The 21,898-nt window shown below is 38.5% G+C and overlaps 2 protein-coding genes across 2 annotated transcripts in view; both read left to right on the top strand.

Annotated features, from left to right (window-relative positions):
* RGPD4 (RANBP2 like and GRIP domain containing 4) overlaps positions 1 to 6,860 on the top strand; it is a 19,166-nt gene extending 12,306 nt beyond the window's left edge. Inside the window, exons 13-16 of the mRNA XM_076336393.1 lie at positions 439 to 621; positions 1,290 to 1,428; positions 1,606 to 1,703; positions 2,247 to 6,860. Of these exons, the coding sequence (XP_076192508.1) occupies positions 439 to 621; positions 1,290 to 1,428; positions 1,606 to 1,703; positions 2,247 to 6,860 (5,034 nt within the window). The remainder of the gene's footprint in view (positions 1 to 438; positions 622 to 1,289; positions 1,429 to 1,605; positions 1,704 to 2,246) is intronic.
* Positions 6,764 to 21,461, top strand: LOC143171346 (E3 SUMO-protein ligase RanBP2-like). The gene is made up of 10 exons (XM_076360275.1): positions 6,764 to 6,840; positions 12,321 to 12,488; positions 13,839 to 13,931; positions 14,834 to 15,030; positions 15,557 to 15,785; positions 16,311 to 16,409; positions 16,576 to 16,718; positions 18,316 to 18,589; positions 18,739 to 19,073; positions 20,882 to 21,461. The coding sequence occupies exons 2-10, from the start codon at positions 12,335 to 12,337 to the stop codon at positions 21,185 to 21,187; spliced, it is 1,830 nt and encodes a 609-aa protein (XP_076216390.1). The 5' UTR covers positions 6,764 to 6,840; positions 12,321 to 12,334; the 3' UTR covers positions 21,188 to 21,461.
* The last annotated feature ends 437 nt before the right edge of the window (positions 21,462 to 21,898 follow it).

Raw genomic sequence — 21,898 nt, forward strand, 5'->3', positions numbered from 1 at the left:
GAAGCCATTTGCATTTACGTTAGCTTTTTTAGACCAGGCTTTGCATTAAGGCAAGTTAAACTTACTTCTTCGCTCAAGACAAATAACCTGCTTAACACCAGTGGGCTGATAAACTCTGGGTAACTTCTGTAACCTACCAGATCATGCAATACTCTGACTACTCTGTGGATGAAAGATTTACTGTAAACAAATAGCTTTTGCCACTATCTTTTTATAGAGGTTGATAGTTTGAAAAAATAGAATTAATGTTTGCGTGAATTGTCTTCTTACACTAATCTTAACAGATTTAGAGCTTTGCTGAAAAAACAGTACTTCTGTAACGAAAGCATTACGAAAGCCTTATGAATTGTTCAGAATACATTCAGAATTCTGAGTGTAGTCTTGTCTTGCTTTGAGGGAGAATTGTAATCATGACTCATGTTTCAAATAACTTTCTAGCTGCCGGTGTCTATTGAAACTGTGAGGGAAATGCTAGATACAGTGATCCAGGAACTTGGCGAGAATGGTGAAGAGGGAAGTCTTGCCTTCAGAAATGGTCTGTCACGAGCTGTAGATTCAGAGATGAAACATTCCACTCCATCACCAACTAAGTTCTCTCTTTCACCAACTAAGAGCTACAAGGTATATTAGCCAGCTATTATTTCAGGGAATTGTTATGTTTGAATAAAAATTCACAAGATTCAATTAACTCTTTTCTAGTTTTCTCCTAAAACTCCTCCTCAGTGGGCAGAAGATCACAGATGTATACTTCAAATGATCTGTCAGCAAGTGGAAGCTTTAAAGGTAAACAATTTTGTCACCATATTCAGTGAAGAACAGTTGGCCTTTTAGTTATGGTAAGGACTTAGTGATAATAGCATGGGCTAACTTACAGTTCCTAGACTACTACTTAAATCAGTGGAATTATCTTCTGTGAACATCTGCCTAAAGTGAGTGCAAGAGTAAATCTGTCTGCTTAAAAACTCTTATTTGGGACTTGGGCAGGGGTGCAGAGGCAACCCTTGTAAGGACTGTATGCAAAAAGAGTCCTGCTTTTGTCAGCTTGGTTCTCATCCACTTGGCTCTGTTTTTTTTTACTTCTGGCTTTAGAACACATTCTTAGTACTTTGTACTGCATGGGCAGATCTTGGATGATTCTGGCAGGTACCTCTTGATTTATTTATTTATGTTTTCCAAGCTTGAACATGCTTTTAAGTAGCAAAAGGGTAGGGACCGTTCCTTATGTTTTCTTCTACAAATACCTATGTAATATATACTTATACTCTTGACTTGGCACACTGTCTTGACAGAATGAAATGCAAGAAATGAAACTTAATAATTCCAATGCAAATGCATCATCTCATCGGTGGCCTGCTGAAAGTTATGGAACAGATACAATGTCAGAGGGTTATCAGAGAGCACAAAATCTTCATGAAGCACCATTAACAGGTAAGTTGCTGCTGAATCTTTATCTAAACGCTTAGCTAAACCAAGTAAGACTTTTGAAAATATTGCAGAAATGTTTTAATGATTCACAATTGAAAACTGATTGCAGGGGAAAGTCCATTCAAAACAACAATAACAAAAAAATCAAGTATAAACTGTTTTCCTGCTGTTCCTTTTTAGTTGCTACCACTGGCCCGTCTGTTTACTACAGCCAGTCACCTGCCTATAACTCTCAGTATCTCCTCAGAACTGCCGCGACCAATGTAACACCAACAAAGGTGAGAACAAATCTATCCACTTAAGCTACTTCCAATGATCTACTGAAAATGACTGCTTTTGATTCTATACATAGTTGGATGTAATTGCAGTTCCTTATATAGTATTTGGTAAACTTGTACTGCCAGGGATACGCTGGTAATTTATCTTTCTGCCTAATTTTTGGGATGTGGGGTTTAGGAGGAAAAGCCAGCAAAATATGTCTGTAATATGTTAGTACATGTCCCCTACAGGGTATGTGTGATAGCATTTAATTTTTTTTTTTCTCCCAAAGTAGATGGCAAAAGAGAATGGGGTTTTCAAGGCTTTTTTCATAAAAAACCAACCCACTCATCTTGGGCCACTCTTCCAATGTTTGTTTTCAGATGCCCTTCAAGATTTAAAGTAATCGGTTTAAACTAAGTTAAAATTAGTTTAGATTCAAACTTTCTATGAAAGTATGCCCTGCTTTTAAGAGTACATGTTATGTGGGCTTCAGCACAGTAAGACTTTGTCCTCTGTGTTACCGTAATAAGCAAAGCAATTGCTTTCTGCTCACTCTTTAGGCTCCTGTCTATGGCATGAACCGACTTACACCTCAGCAGCATATATACGCTTACCAACAACCGATGCATACACCACCTCTGCAAAACACTTCTGCCTGTATGTTTTCCCAAGAAATATATGGCACACCTCTGCGTTTTGATTCCTCTGCTACTGCACTCATTTCTCCTCGTAGGGGTGATGATTACTACAATTACAGTGTTCCGCAGGCAAGTACAAATCCACCATTGCCTGAACCAGGCTATTTCACAAAGCCTTCAGTCGCGCCACCGACTTTAAAGCCTGCAGAATCAAAAGTGATAGAATTTCCGAAATCTAAATTTGAACAGCCAGGAACAGCAGAAGCTTCAAAAACATCTCTGCCAACACCAGCACAGTCGAGTCAGCCAACAACTTTTAAATTCAACACTAACTTCAAGTCTAATGATGGAGACTTCACCTTTTCTTCTCTTCAAGCTGCAGTGCAGCCTGCTAATGCAGCTTTTAATAGCAGCGAAAGCCTCTTGGGCCTTCTGGCACCTGATAAACCTTTACAGGATGATAGATACATCGAACAAAAACCAGTTAACGATCACACAAATAATCAAAGAAATCTCTTCAATTTTAGCAATAAACATATGCCAGGCAACTCTTTTAGAGAAAACATGGGACAAAACGCACACAAAAACCTGGGTTTTGAGAAGAGTGATATGTTTAGTGTCCAAGAACCAAGCAAGCCTGTATTTATGACTTCAAATTCGGATTTGGCCAATAGAAGTCATGAAACAGAGGGAGGAAGCACCCATGGTGGAGATGAGGATGATGATGGTCCTCATTTTGATCCTGTGGTGCCACTCCCTGACAAGATTGAAGTAAAGACAGGTGAGGAAGATGAAGAAGAATTCTTCTGCAACAGAGCCAAGCTCTTTCGTTTTGATGCAGAATCTAAAGAATGGAAAGAAAGGGGTATTGGAAATGTGAAAATACTGAAACATAAAGTGTCTGGCAAATTTCGTCTCTTAATGAGACGGGACCAAGTGCTGAAAATCTGTGCAAATCACTACATAAATACTGATATGAAATTAACTCCAAATGCTGCATCAGATAAGTCATTTGTATGGCATGCTTTAGATTATGCAGATGAGTTGCCAAAACCAGAACAGCTTGCAATTAGATTTAAAACACCTGAGGAAGCAATGCTTTTCAAAAGTAAGTTTGAGGAGGCACAGGATATTTTAAAAACCTTGGGATCAAATGTTGACACATCTGTGACTCAGAGTAGTGGGACTGCAAGAGAAACAACAAATCAGGACATCAAGGAGCCGAGCAGATCCTTTTCTGGGACCCTGAACTTCGACTTTCAGTTCCCGAAAGATGGGGTGAGCAGTGAATCTGATAGCAAAGGCGGCCTTACAGCTACAACTGCGTCTGGCCCTACCACTTTTTCATTTGGAAAGGAAGCCCCGCAAACCTATTCTGGTAGGTTTGGGCAGCATCTCTTGAAGAAGGATCAATGGGAGTGTAAAGTATGTTTAGTTCCAAATGAAGCAACTGCAAAGAATTGTGTATCGTGTCAAAGTCCAAATCCAGATATGTGGGAAACACATGGCACCCCATTAACTGACTCTGCTGCAAGTTTCAAAGCCAGTGGTAACACTGTGCAGGACAAATTTGGATCTGCTTTTGCTAAAAAGGAAGGTCAGTGGGACTGCAGTGTCTGTTTAGTAAGAAACAAACCCACTGCCTCCAAGTGTGTTGCCTGCCAGAATCCAAACAAAACTAATACAGCGGCATCTGGTCAACAAACTTCCTTTAAACTTGGCCAAGCAATTGCTCCAAAGGCTATTCAAAATGACTTGGGGACTGCTTTTTCTAAAAAAGAAGGTCAGTGGGACTGCTCTGTGTGCCTAGTCCAAAATGAAGCAAAAGATGCGAACTGTCGTTCTTGTCAGAATCCTAACTTGCAAAGTCAGCCAAATGTGCCTATACCTACTGTTCAGGCATCCCCTGCTCCCAGGTTTGGTTCCATTGCTGATGCAAGTAAGCCACAGAAAAATGGATTTGAAGGGCTTTTTACTAAAAAGGAAGGGCAGTGGGATTGTAGTACTTGTCTTGTGAGGAACAAAGGTTCTTCACCAGTCTGCGTAGCCTGCCAAACACCAAATCCATCTGGTAAGCCTGCTGGTGATGCTTCGTCAACTCCTGCTTTTGGCTTGAAAAGTAAATTATCTGAACCTGGTGTAGGACAGTTGGGAACAGGCTTTAAGTGTGATTTCTTAGAAAAGGGCTTTAAGTTTGGTCATGCTGAGCAAGGCAAGACACCATCATTTACATTTCAGATTCCTTCTGATACTGAAGCTAAGTCTCCAAAGGAAGGATTTAGCTTTTCAATGCCAGTGCCTCCAGGCAGATTTAAATTTGGGATACAGGAGTCCAGTAAAAATACCACTAAGAAAGATGAGCCATCCAAAGAGTGTACAACTGGCAGCTTAAAAAGCATTGATGAAAAAGACAAAAAGGAACTGCCTTCAGATAGCGGAATTGCATTCCAATTTCAAGAAACAGCAAACAAGGAGAAAGGTGACTTTGTTTTTGGGCAAAATAGCAGCACTTTTACTTTTGCCGAGCTTGCAAAAAGTACTCACGGGGAAGAAGGCTTTCAGTTTGGCAAAAAAGACCCTAACTTCAAAGGCTTTTCAGGTGCAGGTGAAAAGTTGTTTTCTTCACAGGATTCTAAAATAGATCACAAAGCAAACACATCTGCTGACCTTGGTGAGAAGGATGATGATGTGTATAAGACAGAGGACAGTGATGACATCCATTTTGAACCTATAGTTCAGATGCCTGAAAAAGTAGAACCATTTACAGGAGAGGAAGATGAGAAAGTGTTATACTCCCAAAGAGTAAAGCTGTTCAGGTTTGATCCAGAAACAAGCCAGTGGAAAGAACGTGGGGTGGGCAACCTGAAGATTCTTAAAAATGAAGTTAACGGCAAAGTAAGAATATTAATGCGGCGTGAGCAGGTACTAAAGGTGTGTGCAAATCACTGGATAACAACAACAATGAACTTGAAACAGCTGTCTGGCTCAGACAAAGCATGGATGTGGATGGCCAATGACTTCTCTGATGGTGATGCAAAGTTGGAACATCTGGCAGCAAAATTTAAGACACCAGAGCAGGCTGAGGAGTTCAAACAGAAGTTTGAAGAATGTCAGAGGCTGCTACTAGATATACCACTGCAGACACCCCATAAACTTGTTGATACAGGTAGGACAGCTCAACTTATACAGAAAGCAGAAGAAATGAAGTGTGGCTTAAAGGATCTCAAAACATTTCTGACAGATGACAAAACTAAACTGTCAGAAGAGGAAAATGTAAACTCTGTTTGTGCCAGTAGTACTTCTGATCTGGTTATAAAGCCGCATGCTGAAAGTACTGGGCCTACTCTGGAATGGGATAACTATGACTTGCGTGAAGAAGCATTGGATGATAGTGTAAGTAGTTCTGTATATGCATCACCTCTTGCAAGTAGCCCTGTAAGGAAAAATCTGTTTAGATTTGGAGAGTCTACCACAGGTTTTAGTTTCAGCTTTAAATCTGCTTTGAGCCCATCCAAATCTCCTGCCAAACAGAACCAGAGTAGAACATCAGTAGGCACAGATGAAGATTCTGATGTTACTCAAGAAGAAGAGAGAGATGGGCAGTACTTTGAACCTGTGGTGCCTCTGCCTGACCTCGTGGAAGTGACCAGTGGTGAGGAAAATGAGCAAGTTGTCTTCAGTCACAGAGCTAAGCTCTACAGATATGACAAAGATGCTAATCAGTGGAAAGAGAGAGGTATTGGGGATATCAAGATATTACAGAACTATGACAGCAAACAAGTGCGTATAGTAATGAGAAGGGACCAGGTACTAAAACTCTGTGCTAATCATAGAATAACACCAGATATGAATATGCAACAAATGAAAGGATCCGATAGAGCATGGGTATGGACTGCATGTGACTTTGCAGATGGGGAAAGGAAAGTAGAACTTCTAGCTGTGCGATTCAAGCTGCAAGATGTTGCAGACTCATTTAAGCAAATTTTTGATGAAGCAAAGCATGCCCAAGAGAGAGAGACGCTGATAACACCTCTTTCTTCTCGTGCCAATACGCCAAAGGAATCTCCGTGTGGTAAAAACGCTGTAGCTGTACTAGAAGAAACTACCAGAGAAAGAACTGACCTCAGCCATGGTGATGATACTTCTGATGTAACTGTAGAGGTTGCAGAGGTGTCAAACACTTCTGAAACACCAACAAAAACAGTGGTTTCTCCTCCTAAGTTTGTATTTGGATCTGAATCTGTCAAGAGCATTTTCAGTAATGAAAAGTCAAAGACATTCACGTTTGGAAATACTTCAGCCACTGGTTCTCTCTTTGGCTTCAGCTTTAATCCTCCAAGAAAGAGTGAAGACCATATTCCAATGTCTCAGAACACAGTGGAGAAAGAACTGGAAGTCTCTGAACCACCAAAAAGCTCTAGTGCTCTTCAGAAGCCTCTAGACAGCAAGGTAGACAACTTGCCTACTTCAACACAAGATGGACCCTCTAACTTCTCATTTAGAATTCTGGAAAAAGGTGAGTGTCAATTGAACTAGTAGTTTATTCAACTATGCAACTTATTAAGCAGTCATCTCTATGCTATTCATTACTCTTTGTTGTCTCGTTAATATCTAGTTTCTTTCAGTTCTAATGCGGGTACCCACATCTTCAAGAGTTTCAACTAAAGGAGTGAATTTTAAGTCATAATTATTTTCATATAAAAATGAAAGTGTGTGATGCAGGATGGAGTTTTGTTGATTAGTGAGAAAGCTCCTACCTGAAATCCCCTATAACTCTGAAGTGCTGTACTTGAATCTCAGACTTAAGTGCTTAAAGAAGGAGCTTGTGAATTCACTTTTTGAGACTTAAATAGGTGGTTAGGTTGGTAGTGTATGTACCTGGGCCTTTGCTCTGAGTGGTAAAGTGTGAGAACAGCAAATGTATGCTTCAGCTAAAATTTCAATTACCCCCATGATTGAACAGGTGGGTATTCTAAAACTACTCTCTATACATTTGTTTAAAGTCTTAATTATTGGCCTCTGCAATTTCACATGTGTAGCTTAAATAACACCAGATGTTAGCCTCTTTCCTTAGCCTGAAAAGAGATCATGTGATTACATCCTTAGTTACACAGTTTCTGACACTGTCTGAAAATGATGTGCTTGCAGAAGTTGTGTCTGCGACATGACCACTATAATGTGCTGAAGTGTCTTTGTGAGAAGAATGGGATTTACTGGCATTTTAATGGTAGAGTGCTTCTCTTTGAAGGCTTCATGTGCTGCTTCCCGTCAGTGCAAGACTGTTTAATCAGTTGATAGTTTTAATTTACATACTAGTCTCAGAATTATGAAGACATACTGTCTGTTTATTAACTGAAGTATAATAAAGTGATGTGGCAGAAGATGATAGCTGCAGCCTAGTCACGTGGGTTGGATAAGCTTGTGCAGAATTAACAGATGAAATTTCCTACTGTGAAATATGACTACGGAATGCTTCCAGAACATACATAAGTCTGTCTTACCCTTTTAAAATTCCAGGTACACACTTATATCCAAACAATTTATTTTTTTTTAGGATTTAATTTTAGCCTTTTTAAATCTAATCCAATGGCCTTTTGGACAAGCTCATCTTCCTTGCAACCTGATAGTAAAGGTATTTACATACTGCACTGAACGTGTGATAAAAACACTTTAGCAGGCATGGACGGTAACCCAACTGTGGCAAAGCAGTTGGCTCAGTAATCCTTATAATTAACATGCATGCTGAAGAAGAGTACTTCAAAATTGTCTGTCTGACTACTGTATTTGTCCTATTGGAGAATGTCTCTAGCCCTTAGTGTGTTAATATGAGCTAGCACAATGGATGGCCCTGTTTAAGCTTTTGGCTTCTGTTTGCCTTATTTTCTGAGGGTATCTGCCTTGCACTTCTCCATCACAGTTTTACTGAACATGCACACTGGATCTCTAAAATTCCCCTCTTCTAAAGAAATTAAATTCTCCTGTTAGTTTTAGAGAGTACACCTCTTAGTACCTGAGGTCTTCCACTTCAATGTAATATGCTTGAAGATCTCAAGACAGGTTATCCAGTAAAACGCTTGAATGTATTTAGCCTCTCCGTTGGAAATGTCCAATTCAGTTTCCCGATTATCAATATGGTAATTACCGTGCTTTTAAAAACAAGGAGCGCACAGAAATGAGAGAGCCAACTCCTTAGCTACTGCTTATGTGTATATACTTCATGTATAATATGAAGTCCACCTTAGCTGGTCAGAAAACTTTTGCTGAGTAACCAATTTGGTTACATTCAGAACCTATAACCAAAACTGTTATGGCTTATAGTTTGATTATATGTCATTATAAGATGTTACTAACGGTGCTTCTTGCAAGTATGCTTGCTGTAAGCATACTCAACTTACACAGTTCAACAGCATTTTAATTTTAAAAAGCAAATTTTTATTCTAGTCTGCACAAGACAGTCTTCTAATGTTAGTGTCTTACATTGTTTAAAAATGTCATTCCAAACGTTTTCCCAAAATCGTATTTCTAGAGAAACTGTTTTTATTTAAACACTGAACTCCTGTATATATGATCTAAAGTCAACTGTTCCATGTTTTTAGGCATCCCTGTCCATGGAGTTTATTAACAACTCGGTTTTCTTTTAAGCATTCAATGGGAAGCGATTAAGCATTCTGCGCCAATGCATACATGCGAGAACTTTTGCTACCTCAAATTGATCCTGTTTTTATATTGGGGGTGTGTGAGGGTGTGTGTGTATATTTAAAAAAAACCAGCCAAACAAAATATGCCTTCCTGGTACTTCAGACTGTTCTTCACTTCTGCTTTTCTGATAACTAGCATATGATTATATACTTAATGATTTATTTACAGTTGATAATTGTCTTCAGTGTAGCTTTTTGGTGGCTTTGTTTTGAGCATTGACTTAATAGCAAATGACTTTGAGAAGTCCTTTCCAAATTAGGTTTTCAAGCCTACCCAATGCAAATATAATCTGAGGCTTTCTCATGGGGACCGGCTTCTGAGTTGTGCTAGTGCAACAATCAAAAGAAATTTAACCTCATAGTAGTTCTGCACCTCCATGCAAAAGTACTTAAGTTTTTCTCAGGTCAGGTCATGAGCTTTTTATAAATGCTTTACAAGTCTAAATCAAAGTTATCTCAATTGCATGTTACTGTATCAGTTACATGCATTAATGTTTAAACTCTGGTGCTTTTCTCTGATATCCAGAAGATATTCACTGATACATGCATGAAAAAAAAAAAATCAGTATTGTGACTAGCTAGATATTTAGGCCTACCTGGTCTTAATGTCAGTTGAAACAAAAGCAAAAATATAATACACCAGTGAAAAGAACTGTTGTGCATGGTATTGTTCTTTATTTTGTTTCTTCCATATACTAACAATGTTTTGTGTGGATTTTTTCCCCTGAGTAGAAAGTTCTATTATCACAAAACCAACAGTCTTTTAAGAATATGTTGTATGTATGCATGGCTCTTTGTTTTCATGGCTGCCTGTGAAGATATATTTAAGCTGTTTGCAGCATTTTTTTAATAAGAGAAGTTAACTTTCTTGTGGGGAGGGTGAGTAGAAACTGACTTAACAGAACCAATGAACATCTTGCTCAGTCTTAATATTCTGAGGGCAAATACATGTTGTAATCTTAATCTTTGTTGTTGAACCCTTTTGTCACTTTGAGTGGATGTTTGGAACAATAGAATCTTAATCCAGTGTTTGACAGATCAACTTCATGGAGAACTTTACCTATGGATTCATCTGAAGTGACTTTTTAATGTATTTCTCTTATTCAGCTACTTTGCACAAAGGCTACTGAGAGAGACTGCATGATAATTCTTTGGGAATGCTGTCTTTCGAATATGGTGGACTATATCCTCTGTTGCCAGGGTCTTCTAGCTAGCTTTATAGTGCTCAGGTTAAAGGAAGCTCACACTTTTGCCATCTACCTGACTGACTTTGGAAGAATTCTTTTTTTTTTTTTTGTCAAAGATACATTTTTGTAAATTCTCTAATCCTAAGGAAAGCTATTTTTTGCTGTGACCTTTAATGGCTGTAAGACTAAATACTCCATATTTAAACCTCTGTGGTGAACTTGGTGCAAACTTACTGAGTCCAATTGAGACACTTGCTTAATTAATCGGAGTGAATAAAACACATGCTAATATGCAGGATACCTATGTATCTTGATAACGTGGTACTAGATGTACTCCTAATTCTTAAATCAGCTAGGGTTAGTGAGTTTTTTGCATAAGATTCTGAGAAAATACATGAAAACGTCTGTAGCCTGCTGTCATGATATGAACTTAGAAATTTGCTGTTCAAGAATTTTATCCTACATTTACTTTATGCAGGCTCAGAAGAGCTATTGAGATTTTTAAAAAGTGAGCAAAAAGGATTACTCTACAAGACTCTATGTGCTGATAATGGGTTTGAGCTACCCTCTGGTATATGAATGCCTGAAATGATTAACTTGTAATCAAAGGGAGAGTCAACTGGGGCAAAGGTTGGGGAGGGAACACTTCAAAAAAAGACTTAAATTTGAACTAGTACTTTGGATTTTGCTTTTACTCTACTACTTTATATTGCTCTTAATCTACTGGAAGATACTAGTGGGAAAACTACTTTTAAAAAGCAGATTTATTTTAGTGTCTCAGTTGTGTCAGAGGATCAAGGAGTATGTCTATAAACATTACGCTTCTGTCCTTGTCTCCTCTTGCAATAATGAATATCAAATTGCATGAGCAGGAAAATCAGTGTTCCTCAGGAACCGAGTAGTAGTCTGGTTCCTAGCTGAAGCTTTAGGTTCCCACTGACTACATTGTGCCACAAACTTAACAAATATTTTCTAATGAAAAGAACAGTGAGCTTTTGAGAGCACCCTTCAAATTCTGCTGACTGGTTTAACTCAAACCTGGAGAATATTAACAAGTAGGTTGACTTACTAAAGCAGTTAAATTGTTCTTAGAAACAGCTGATGCGTGGATATTGATGTACTTATGGGGTAATTCTTATAAATAGTTAACATTTGTTTCTCACACCTTTACCCCCCAAATCCCTCTCTCAAAACACTAAAACCCAAACAAACAAAACCCCAACCAAACAATACATGATGCCTAAACTGGTATATCCTCCCTCTTTGCTTCCATTCTCTCATAATAAACTCAAATCTTTGTTTCCAAATCTGTCTGTTCTTATAGCCATATGTTTTTCTGCAGTTTGCTCTAGGCTGTGCTTTCAGCTTTAACCTTTGATTATGCTCTGTTCTTTCCATACAAGTGGAATCGACAACATAATGTTGAAGGGAAGAGGAGAAAAAGCTATATAATAAAATTGATAGTGGTATTTGTCCTTGCTGGAAAGGCTAGTTAAATAGGCTGAAAGCAATATTTTACTTCTGTAACAATAAAAGTTTCTCAGTGGCTATTATGGTAAATTGCGATTAGCTAATAAAAAGCTCAAATTTCCCGTAGGTAATCTGAAATAAGTTCTATTCAGTTGCTGTTTAATATTTTCTAGAACTTAAAGCACTTTAAGCAATTCAGTAGGACATGTTCCTGTAGACAACTTCACTTTTTCTTTTTTCAGGCCTGAAGTTTGCCTCTCTACCTCTAGATGACACCTATATCCCTCTTCTCCATAGTTGTATTTTGTTTGATGTGAGGACTTAATTAAATAATCCTTGTAACAATACAAAGATGCAGCCCTGTTTCTGTTCTGATACTTGAATTTCATAGGCAATAGAACAGTATGTAGTTGGGCATGCAGGTTAGAATTTCTTAAGTTTTAACAGGATGCTCTGTCCTAGCATTCTGTAACTTTGATTTTTTGCTTCCTGGGGATCAACAGAAAATATGTAGGCTCCAAATGTGTTTGTAACTGCATTAGAACTAATTCAGTTCTGTAATAATGGCAATGTGGGGTTAATGATATTCCCTGTTCTGAAACTATTCCATTTTAATGGTTTGTTCAATTTCTGTAAAAAAGCTGAGAAGACAGCAATGTCAGAAGACGGTCTTCCATCTGATGAGGTTATAATAGTTTACGAGTTAACACCTACCCCTGAACAGAGAGCTCTCGCTGGCTTTCTCAAGCTACCCTCAACATTCTTCTGTTACAAGAATAAGCCTGGATATGTGAGCGACGAGGATGATGGTAAGAAGTGCCAAAGCTGATCTTTGTGTTGCCTTTTTGTGGGGAAAAGGTGTAATACACTGCATTGGTGTGGCCCCACCTCGAGTACTGTGTGCAGTTTTGGGTGCCTCAATGTAAGAAGGACATCAGACTATTAGTGTGTCCAGAGGAGGGCGACCAGGATGGTGAAAGGCCTCAAGGGCAAGACTTTACAAGGAGCGCCTGAGGTCACTTGGTTAGTTCAGCTTGGAGAAGAGAAGGCTGAGGGGTGACCTCATGGCACTCTACACCTTCCTCAAGAGGGTCAGCAGCGCAGGAGGTGCTGATCCTCCTCTCTTTGGTGACCAGCGACAGGACATGAGGAAACGGAGTGAAGCTGTGTCAGGGGAAGTTCAGATTGCACATCAGGAAAAGGTTCTTCACAAAGAGGGTGGCCAGTCACTGGAACAGGCTCCCCAGGGCAGTGGTCATGGCACCAAGCCTGTCAGAGTTCAAGGAGTGTCTGGATGATGCTCTTAATCATATGGTTTAGTTTTAGGTAGTCCCACAAGGAGCAGGGAGCTGGACTCGATGATCCTTATGGGTCCCTTCCAACTTGAGATACTCTATTGTTCTATGAATACTATTGAAACCATTAGACACTCAAATATCTTTGTTTGGACTGATGGGAAATAATCCTGTCATCTTCCTTATGCCCAAAGATGTACACTCGGGTCTTCAAGACAGAATAGTACAATGGAGGCCCAGGAATGACTAAAGGGAATTTGTATTGCTGTGTTATTGGTGTTGACACTGATATTACCAATGCAGTTGGTTAGGTAAGACTAAATAATCGAATGTTTGAGCTTAGTCTCATTTGAGCAAGAGGCTTACTTATGTAATTATTTTTAGAGACAAATACAAGGCAGCCTTTATCAAAAAGGAACATACTCAGGTTCCCTAAATGCTAGACTAATGGCTTATTTATTTATTTATTTTATTATTTATTTATTCTGAAGCATTGTATTAAACAGAAAATGGGAGATGAGAAGCCCCCTCCCACAAATATCTGAGCTTGCTAGTTTTTATATAAAAGATCTTCAGTCTTCTTTCCCAATTCTGTTTAGTGGTACTCTTAATAAAATCACTCAACAAGAAATGTTTTCTGAAAACAAAACCTGTGCCACATGTCCATAACAATCTAGGCTGAGAAAAGTGTCAATAGCACGCTGAAGCACATGTATGCAAAATAGGAAGTGAAAGCTTACTGACCTGTGGAACTCTTAAAACATAAGCAAAAATTATGCATGCTTGCTAGGCTTGTGAGTCGGAAGCAGACTCCTCTGTACTTAGAGGATGCCTGAGAACTTACGCTTGTTTCCTATATTTAAGATGAAGACTATGAAACAGCTGTTAAGAAACTTAATGGAAGACTGTATCCCAGTGATTCAGAAGAGAAAAAGAAATTGCAAGATCCTGTAAAAGGTATGTCTTAAAACACAATACTTGTTTCAGTATATAAGAAATTTTAAGCTTTAAATCTGAAGGACACTTGGGATCTAAGATGAATTTTATGTTTCCCGAGATAGTTTTTAGAAGCACTGATGCTAGGAGCAGAAAAGCTGCATCTCAAAATACAGCTTTAAGCTCAGTATGTTGAACTGTTAGTTAGCAGTGAAGTGGTACCTGAATGAGAAATGTACATTTCAGGTGGCCTCTAAACAAGAACAACAAAGTGTGTTCCTGAACATGAAGAATTCAGCTTTGCATGATACTGTGCAAGACAAAAGTTGTCTACATCTGTGAATACTTGCTACTTCTGCAGATAGTCAATTTAAATTAAGCTTATAAGTTAATATTGTTCAATTTAAAAAAAAAAAAGGTATTTGGTCTTTATACTAAAAATACGGGTGTAGAAGATTAAATTTGCTGCTTATGTTTATGTCTACTTTGGCTGTGCCTCAGACTTCAGTGTTGCATAACTGAAAATCTAGGTAGATACTTCTAGAAGTGAAGTTTGGGGTTTTTTTTGAGGATATGTGCTAGAAAGAGGTGGTATATATTGAGCCATCTGAAATATGAGCAAATGCTGAAGGAAGCTAGTAGTAGTGGCAGCTGCAAGATTGAACTCTTCATCATTGCATGGAAATTCCCTGATAGCCATAGAAAACCAAGTATGATGAACTTCCAATTCTAGTCACCCCAAGTGGAGTTAAGTTAGTCTTTGCTTCCACTGTTTAAACAGTAATGCTATTTGAAAAACTCTTGAAATCTTACTTCAGCTTGCTCTGGCTATCATGAGGTTATTTTATAATGTAGGTGCCAAAAAATACTCCAGTATTTAGCTGCCTTTCCAGCTATTTTCCACTAATTTTTATTTTTTGCAGTAGGCATCACAGGAAAAAATGAATTCGACAGTGAAAGAGAATGTGTTACTGCTTGGGAAAAGAAACCAGCTCCTGAGGAGAAAGCTAAAGCAGAAACTCTGCAGGTTCCTTCTACATCTGTCTGCGGTGTCAGCAGTGATACTGAGGATGACAGTCCAGAAGACTTTCAGACAGAAGTTAAAATTCAAGAAACAAAAGTAAGAACTAAATCTTTACTAAACTTTTTGTCATTAAAGTTGTACAATTACTTCACGTATGTATGAGACTACATAGTTTTTACCTTGTGAGAACTAAAACATCCAGTGGTGAAAAACTATTTGACTCTTTTGTGGCTGTGCCTCAAGTCTTTGCCAACACTGAAACGGAAGCTTAGATCTTAAGTTCCTTGGGAAGAGAAAGGAGGTACAGCTGTTCTCATAAAGTATAAACTGCTTTGGCTAGTAAAATCTCTCCTAATGTGTATGTATAAGGACTAAATTTATTTCAGAAAGTAACAGTATTTTTTTTTTGAAAGCATCCTACTTCAAAGATACTTCAGTCTCTTGTCAAGTTAATGTCCAATGTATGTTAAGTGTAATGAAAAACTTCAGAAAGCTTACAATGATTTTTCTTGGTGTCCTTTCTTCCTAAAATGACTCTTCTCAGTCTCCTGAGGAGATGGCTTGTATACTAGGCTCTTCTAGCTTATTTGCTTATTACTTTACTTTTTTTAATTAATCTCAGGAGAATGAGGTTACAAGCTCAACTGACTTAGTCTGTACCAGTAAGGAGGAAGTACCTATTCCATCAACTGGTGAGGTGACAGTATTTGTCCAGTCAGCTACCAACAATGAAGAACCAGATTCCACCACAGAAACTGTGCATGTACCACAGACTTTATCAGGAGCTGATGACAAACCTGTAGACTTGTCAACTAAAAAAAGTGATTCGGACTGCTCAGAGTCAACACAAGGTAAGGTCAGGAGTATGTTCTGGGTTTTTTCGTACTTAAACTAATCTACAGAAAAGCATACTTATCTAATGTAGCTGCTGCCTTGCAGAGAAGTAGTACCAATACTGAATTAGAAGCATGAGTACCAATCTAGTAAAAATGTGACTAGGGATTAAAATAATTATATGCATAAGATTCTGATGTGTTCAAATGGCACTACTACAGAGCAATGCTAGTGTCTGTTGCATAATTTATACATGATGTACTTTCTTTCATTAGTTTACTGTTAAATACCACATGAATACTTAGAGCTCTGTGGATCTGCACAGAAGTAGCATGCTGAAACTATCTGTCGTGAGTCCTTTTTTTTTTAACCATAATAAACGACTGTCATTATGACAAGTGGCAGGCAAACTTTAAATTTCTTGGAAGAGGAAAATACTGTAGAGACTTCTCCAGTTTATTTTTGTGACTACATAACATTCAACACATTTTCTTTAAGAAAAGCTGAGAGAAACCTTTTGACTTTCCCCTCTTATTTGATAGAAAACAGAATCGTCTCATTTGGTTTCGGCAATACTGCAGGCTTGTCATTTGCAGATCTGGCTTCCAAAAACTCTGGAGACTTTGCTTTTGGTTCAAAAGGTGAGTTAAACTTGTCTAAGACAGACACTTGGCTGGACTTCTGCTTCATACAGTGTAACTTTTGTGCACCAAATTTCCACTGATCGATCAGTTAACAACAGTTTTCTGCAAGTTTTTGTCCGGAAGAAAAAATACAAAGTTTAAAATGTAAATATCTTAATTGTAGATAGAAACTTCAAATGGGCGAATACAGGAGCAGCTGTGTTTGGAGAGACAGCCTGTAAAGCAGATGAAGATGAAGGTGGTAGTGATGATGAGGTGGTACATAGTGATGATATCCACTTTGAGCCAATTGTGTCTTTACCAGAGGTAAGGGGACTTCTGGGATATAAAACAACATTAAGACAAGCATGTCTGCTAACACCGCAAGTTTTTAAAAACCGCTTTGCTTAACCAACTTTGCTTTCTGTGTTGTGTGCTTTGTTCTGTATTTCTTGCACTGCCTATGTAGAAACACCTGCTGTTTTAAATCCTAGTACAGCTTAGCACTGGGGAAGTGTCTGGTGCATCAGTTAAAATCTTCAAAGTTTATTTCATTATACCTTGACTGAGTGTTGATCAGTGTGCAAATTGGAACATATAACTTGTAAAAGCTAAAACTGATTCATTATAGCACAGTTGGAAACCAAGGTGGGGAACTGAGTAACTGTTAGTGCTAATACAGCTCAGCTGTGGCTTTGTATCCATGACTTGTAGATTCAGTTGTGTGAAAGCCATGCCAACTTAAAATTTTTACTCCAAGCTAGGCAAGAGATTTCTAGAATCACTAAGCAGTGAAGATGTAGTACAATTAACTTCACCTGAAGGCTAAGGGAACTAACTTTGTTAGTTTGAAAATAAATTGTTTTTCAAGGAGGAGAACCTTCAACTTGGAAGGTAGCCTTATAACTTACTGAGTGAGGCTTCACACAGTAGTTCATGTCTTGATTTGGTATTTAGCCTTAGTGTGCCTAATAACCATTTCAAACTTTTCTGATGTTATAGTCATATCATCTGGCTTTTATATAAATAATATAATTTAATTACAGATTAGTATAATTATTAAGCAAGACAAATAGAGCACAAATAAACAGTATGCAGTGTCCTTTAATTTGAACAGCAAATCTGATGCAGTTCGTAACATGCCTTCAACCACCTTCTTCAAAACTTTGTATGCCTTTGCTCATCTGTGTGTCATATTATGACTTCTATGGTTTTCTTTCTTCCCTTACTTGCTCCTTCTCTTCAGTCTCATTTCTCCCTCCACAAATAGTTGTTTGTCACATATTTCTCCAGTTCGCTCAAGTGTTCCTTATCTCTGGAAGATGTGTTAACTAAAGGAGGTTAGAGGCCAGTAATATGCATACATAAAGCGAGGAGGAGATATGGCTGTCAGGTGTCAGTTTGTTGTACTCGGTGTTTATTCTGTTCAAATGCAAATATCAAGTTCTTTAACAGTGTTCAAAAGGTAACACCTGGAATGGTAATAGTACTATATCTTCACTTCTCAGTGTGCACATCATTCACCAAACCTGAAACTTTCCTGGGAAACTTGGCAGAACACTTGGTAGTGGTTTTTTTTTTTTAAAGAAGAAAAAAAAACCACCAAAAACAAACAAAAAAAACCACCCCCAAAGCAAAACCCAACAAACAACCCACCAAAAACCATATGCAGCATGGCAAAGTAGTGTTGCACTGCTATAATTGATCTCAAACAGTGGAATTGGTTTGGCTTTTAAATTCTGAAAAGGCTAGCTGTTTTACTCATTTTGGTGTCTGATGAATATGGTGTTGGAGAAAGGAACACATCGAATAATTTTCCATTGTAATATGTCAGAATCATCGTAAGTGTATGTAATACTATTAATATCGTTGGTGACAGCAGCTCTCTGGGAAATAACAGGTACTGCACTGTGCTGTTTTTTAGGTGGAGGTAAAATCTGGAGAAGAAGATGAAGAAATTCTCTTCAAAGAGAGGGCAAAACTGTACAGGTGGGACAGAGATGCTACTCAGTGGAAGGAGCGGGGTGTTGGAGAGATAAAGATCCTCTTCCATACACAGAAGAAATACTACAGAGTCCTCATGAGAAGGGACCAAGTTCTTAAAGTCTGTGCAAACCATGTCATCACCAAAGAAATGAACTTAGTGCCCTCTGATACATCGAACAATGCTTTAATTTGGACAGCCACAGATTATGCTGGTGAGTCTTTCAGGTGTTTTTTGTTTGTTCTAGGTGGTCTGTAGTTTCTGTGGCTTTGTTTTTCCCTGGAGATTATATAAGACGAAAGCTATTTGTTTCTGACTGTACTGAATAGAACTAAAGAAACCTGTTCTCGGATTTATTTTCAGATGGTGAAGTAAAAGTGGAACAACTTGCAGTCAGATTTAAAAGCCAAGAAATGGCCAATTCTTTCAAGAGGAGGTTTGAAGAATGCCAGCTAAGCTTGTCAGAACTACAGAAGGGACACTTATCTCTGGCAGCAGGACTGTCAAAGGATACCAACCCTGTTGTGTATTTTGAAGTTTCTGCTGATGATGAACCTCTAGGACACATAACCATGGAGCTGTTTTCAAATATTGTCCCTCGAACTGCTGAAAATTTCAGGGCCCTGTGCACAGGAGAGAAAGGATTTGGATTCAAGAACTCCAGCTTTCACAGAATAGTCACTGACTTTGTGTGTCAGGTAAGCATAACAGGAAGGCTCTTCATTGAGAGAATGAGATGCATCTTAACTAACAACGGCACTTCAAAAAATAACTTGTACAGGATAGCACGTTCTTGTTGGCAGCATGAATCCAGTGTGCAAGATACTCTCATCTGCCCTTTCCCTACAAGGAGATGAGAAATGCTGCAAGCAGCACATGCCGCCCTAAGCCAAATGCTTTCTGCCTGTGTCTGCCAGCTGCCTGATGCTTTAGTGTTACCTAGTGCTGCCATGTTAGTGTGGAAGAAAAAACGGAGATAGAGATCTCCTCTTACAATGGACAAGGGGTCTGTTGCTGAACAGGAACACCAAAAGAAAGTAGGGGTTTCCAAAACTACCATTCAGCCTTCTCTCTCTACAGAGAGGAACTTCCGTATGCTCACCTGCTGAGAACACTTACTTTCCAGGCTTCTTTTACATTTTAAAGTACACCTTGTATTTCAGATAATGTGCACTGTAAAACTGATATGCCAAATATTTTAGATGCTCAAGTCTCCATCTAAAAGAAGTCTTCTAGATCTCATTATCATGCAGTGGCCTGTTGCTTAAAATACTCAATTTTTTCACCAAGAGTATCAGCCTGCAGAGCATCTGAACCCCTGTGTAGACAGTGTTGGTTTTAAACCTCTGTGTGCATTCGGTAGCACTAGCAAGCTCTTCATAAATGCTGAAGGCTTAGGAGATTGATCATAGCTCAGATAGACCTTTCCTTTCTTAAAATTCTCATCAGTAATTCAGTGAGTTTTAGTGACTTGTAACAGGCAGAATGAACCAACTTCCTTACACACTACACTAATGTTCCTGCATGTCGCTACATCCCGGAAGACAAGGCACGACCTTCTACAAACTCGGAAGTAGACAGTAATATATGAATGGCTTATCACCAGAATAAAAAATTACCCAGTCTCTTGATTAGGTATCACCTGTGTCTGAAGTATGCCCTTTATGGCTCTCTTGTTAAAATGTTGTGCCTTTCTGATGAGGAAAGCAGCATTGCTCATTTAGGGTTTAAGCTTGTTTCGGGGTATTCCACATCCTATAAGGAGCAGACTTTCTTAAAACAGTTAACCGCACCGTGCATACCCTGACAAAAAGTGAGCTTTTATCACATGAAATTAGTATATTCTAAGTTTGCTCTGCTTTGCCTGAACTTTCTCCGGGTACAGTGAGAAGCTTTTCAATAAGAATTAAGACTTGCCTTCAAAGATACGATAACCTATACTGTCACCTTTATGTGTACAGTCAAATAATCAGGAGCCAAAGCTTGCTGCCTTGCAGAAAGATGAAAGATGCTGCTCACTAGCAGTAGCTCCTCTCCTAAACAAGCAGTAATGTGGCAAATGCTGCTGCCTGCACAGAAGCAAGAAATTACTGATCGTTGGTACCTTAACCTTTTTCAGATGATCAATTCTGTGCCTGCAAGGACTAAGCAAGGACAGGCCTTCAATAAGATAATGCAGGTCCTGGCTATCAGGGCTCAGTGATGCAGGAAGCAGGCTGCGGGAAAGACAGGCCTAGAGGAGCGGTCATCATGTGGAGCAGGAAGATAAAATGCTGTGTTAGGATAAACAAGGGATAAACTTTCCACTACTGCTTCCATTACCATGAACAAAGCTGCTGAAGCTGGGAAGCCTTATGTCTAAGTAAAGACAGTACTTGTGAAAACTAAGAATGAGTCCTTCTTCCAAACCAAAGTCTTTACTGTTGAAAGGGAATATAGTTGTGCTGTTGGTTTATGTTTTGGGACTTGTAAGTTAATGCTGTGCCCTCTTTTTTATTTTATTAAGGGAGGTGATATAACTAACCATGATGGAACAGGTGGACGGTCAATTTATGGAACAGCATTTGAAGATGAGAATTTTGAAGTGAGACACACTGGTCCTGGATTGTTGTCAATGGCAAATAAGGGCAGGGATACGAATAATTCTCAGTTCTTCATAACACTTAAAAAAGCGGAACACTTGGACTTCAAGCATGTGGTATTTGGGTTTGTGAAAGATGGAATGGATGTTGTGAAAAAGATTGAATCCTTTGGTTCTCCTAAAGGGCTAGTAAATGGAAGAATTGTCATTACAGACTGTGGGCAAATATAGAATATTGCTTTGAGTATACAGATGTTCTAGCAGTATAAATCGGTATTTAGATATTATTGACTAATTATTTCAACTTCTTAAAATGGACACTTCTGATGTATAAATGTAAAATTACAGCTTACAGTTGGTTTTTTTATGTGTTCTAATTGATTTTTTTTGCATGTTAAATAAAAAGTTCAGACACTGGCATATTTCAGGTGTATTTGTGTTATCCTGACATATTTGTATTAAATGTCAAATTTTAAAAATTAAATCTTAGTCTTGTTAAAATAAATGTCTTGTCTTCACTCTGGTTTGTTTAAAAAAGAAAAACTTGCATAATTTGGCTTCCTGCTCTCATAAATCTCAATTTTGAATATGCAAATTGTAGGTGCTAATTGCTGATCAGTAAACTGGAGGCCTTTGAAACTAAGTATTTTGTGCAAAAAGCCGGCTGAGGGAGCTAGCAGGTAGATGCTGATTCGTGCTGTCTGAAGTCTCTGAATTAGCACTTCAGTACTTGAAAGCTAGAGAATAGCTCTTAAATGTTTTGATTGGTACTTCGCTAGGGAAGCGTACTAACTTCTTTTTTGTATGTAGAATATTTCTACATGACTTAGTTTAGTGAAAACCATCTACCTGACAGTGGGATGTTACCTGAAATGCTGTCGTATAACCCACTGCTACTGCTGTCTTCTCAGTATGTTTATTAGCTCCATTTCCCGTGGAGTC

Source organism: Aptenodytes patagonicus, chromosome 1 (genome assembly GCF_965638725.1).
Source record: "Aptenodytes patagonicus chromosome 1, bAptPat1.pri.cur, whole genome shotgun sequence".
NCBI lineage: Eukaryota > Metazoa > Chordata > Aves > Sphenisciformes > Spheniscidae > Aptenodytes > Aptenodytes patagonicus.

Bases quoted from the DNA above. Each gene is read 5' to 3' on its own strand.
- LOC143171346 (XM_076360275.1), top strand. From the start codon at position 12,335: ATGTCAGAAGACGGTCTTCCATCTGATGAGGTTATAATAGTTTACGAG. The intron at 13,932-14,833 runs GTATGTCTTAAA...TATTTTTTGCAG, and splicing joins ATTGCAAGATCCTGTAAAAG to TAGGCATCACAGGAAAAAAT. The intron at 16,410-16,575 runs GTGAGTTAAACT...TCTTAATTGTAG, and splicing joins CTTTGCTTTTGGTTCAAAAG to ATAGAAACTTCAAATGGGCG.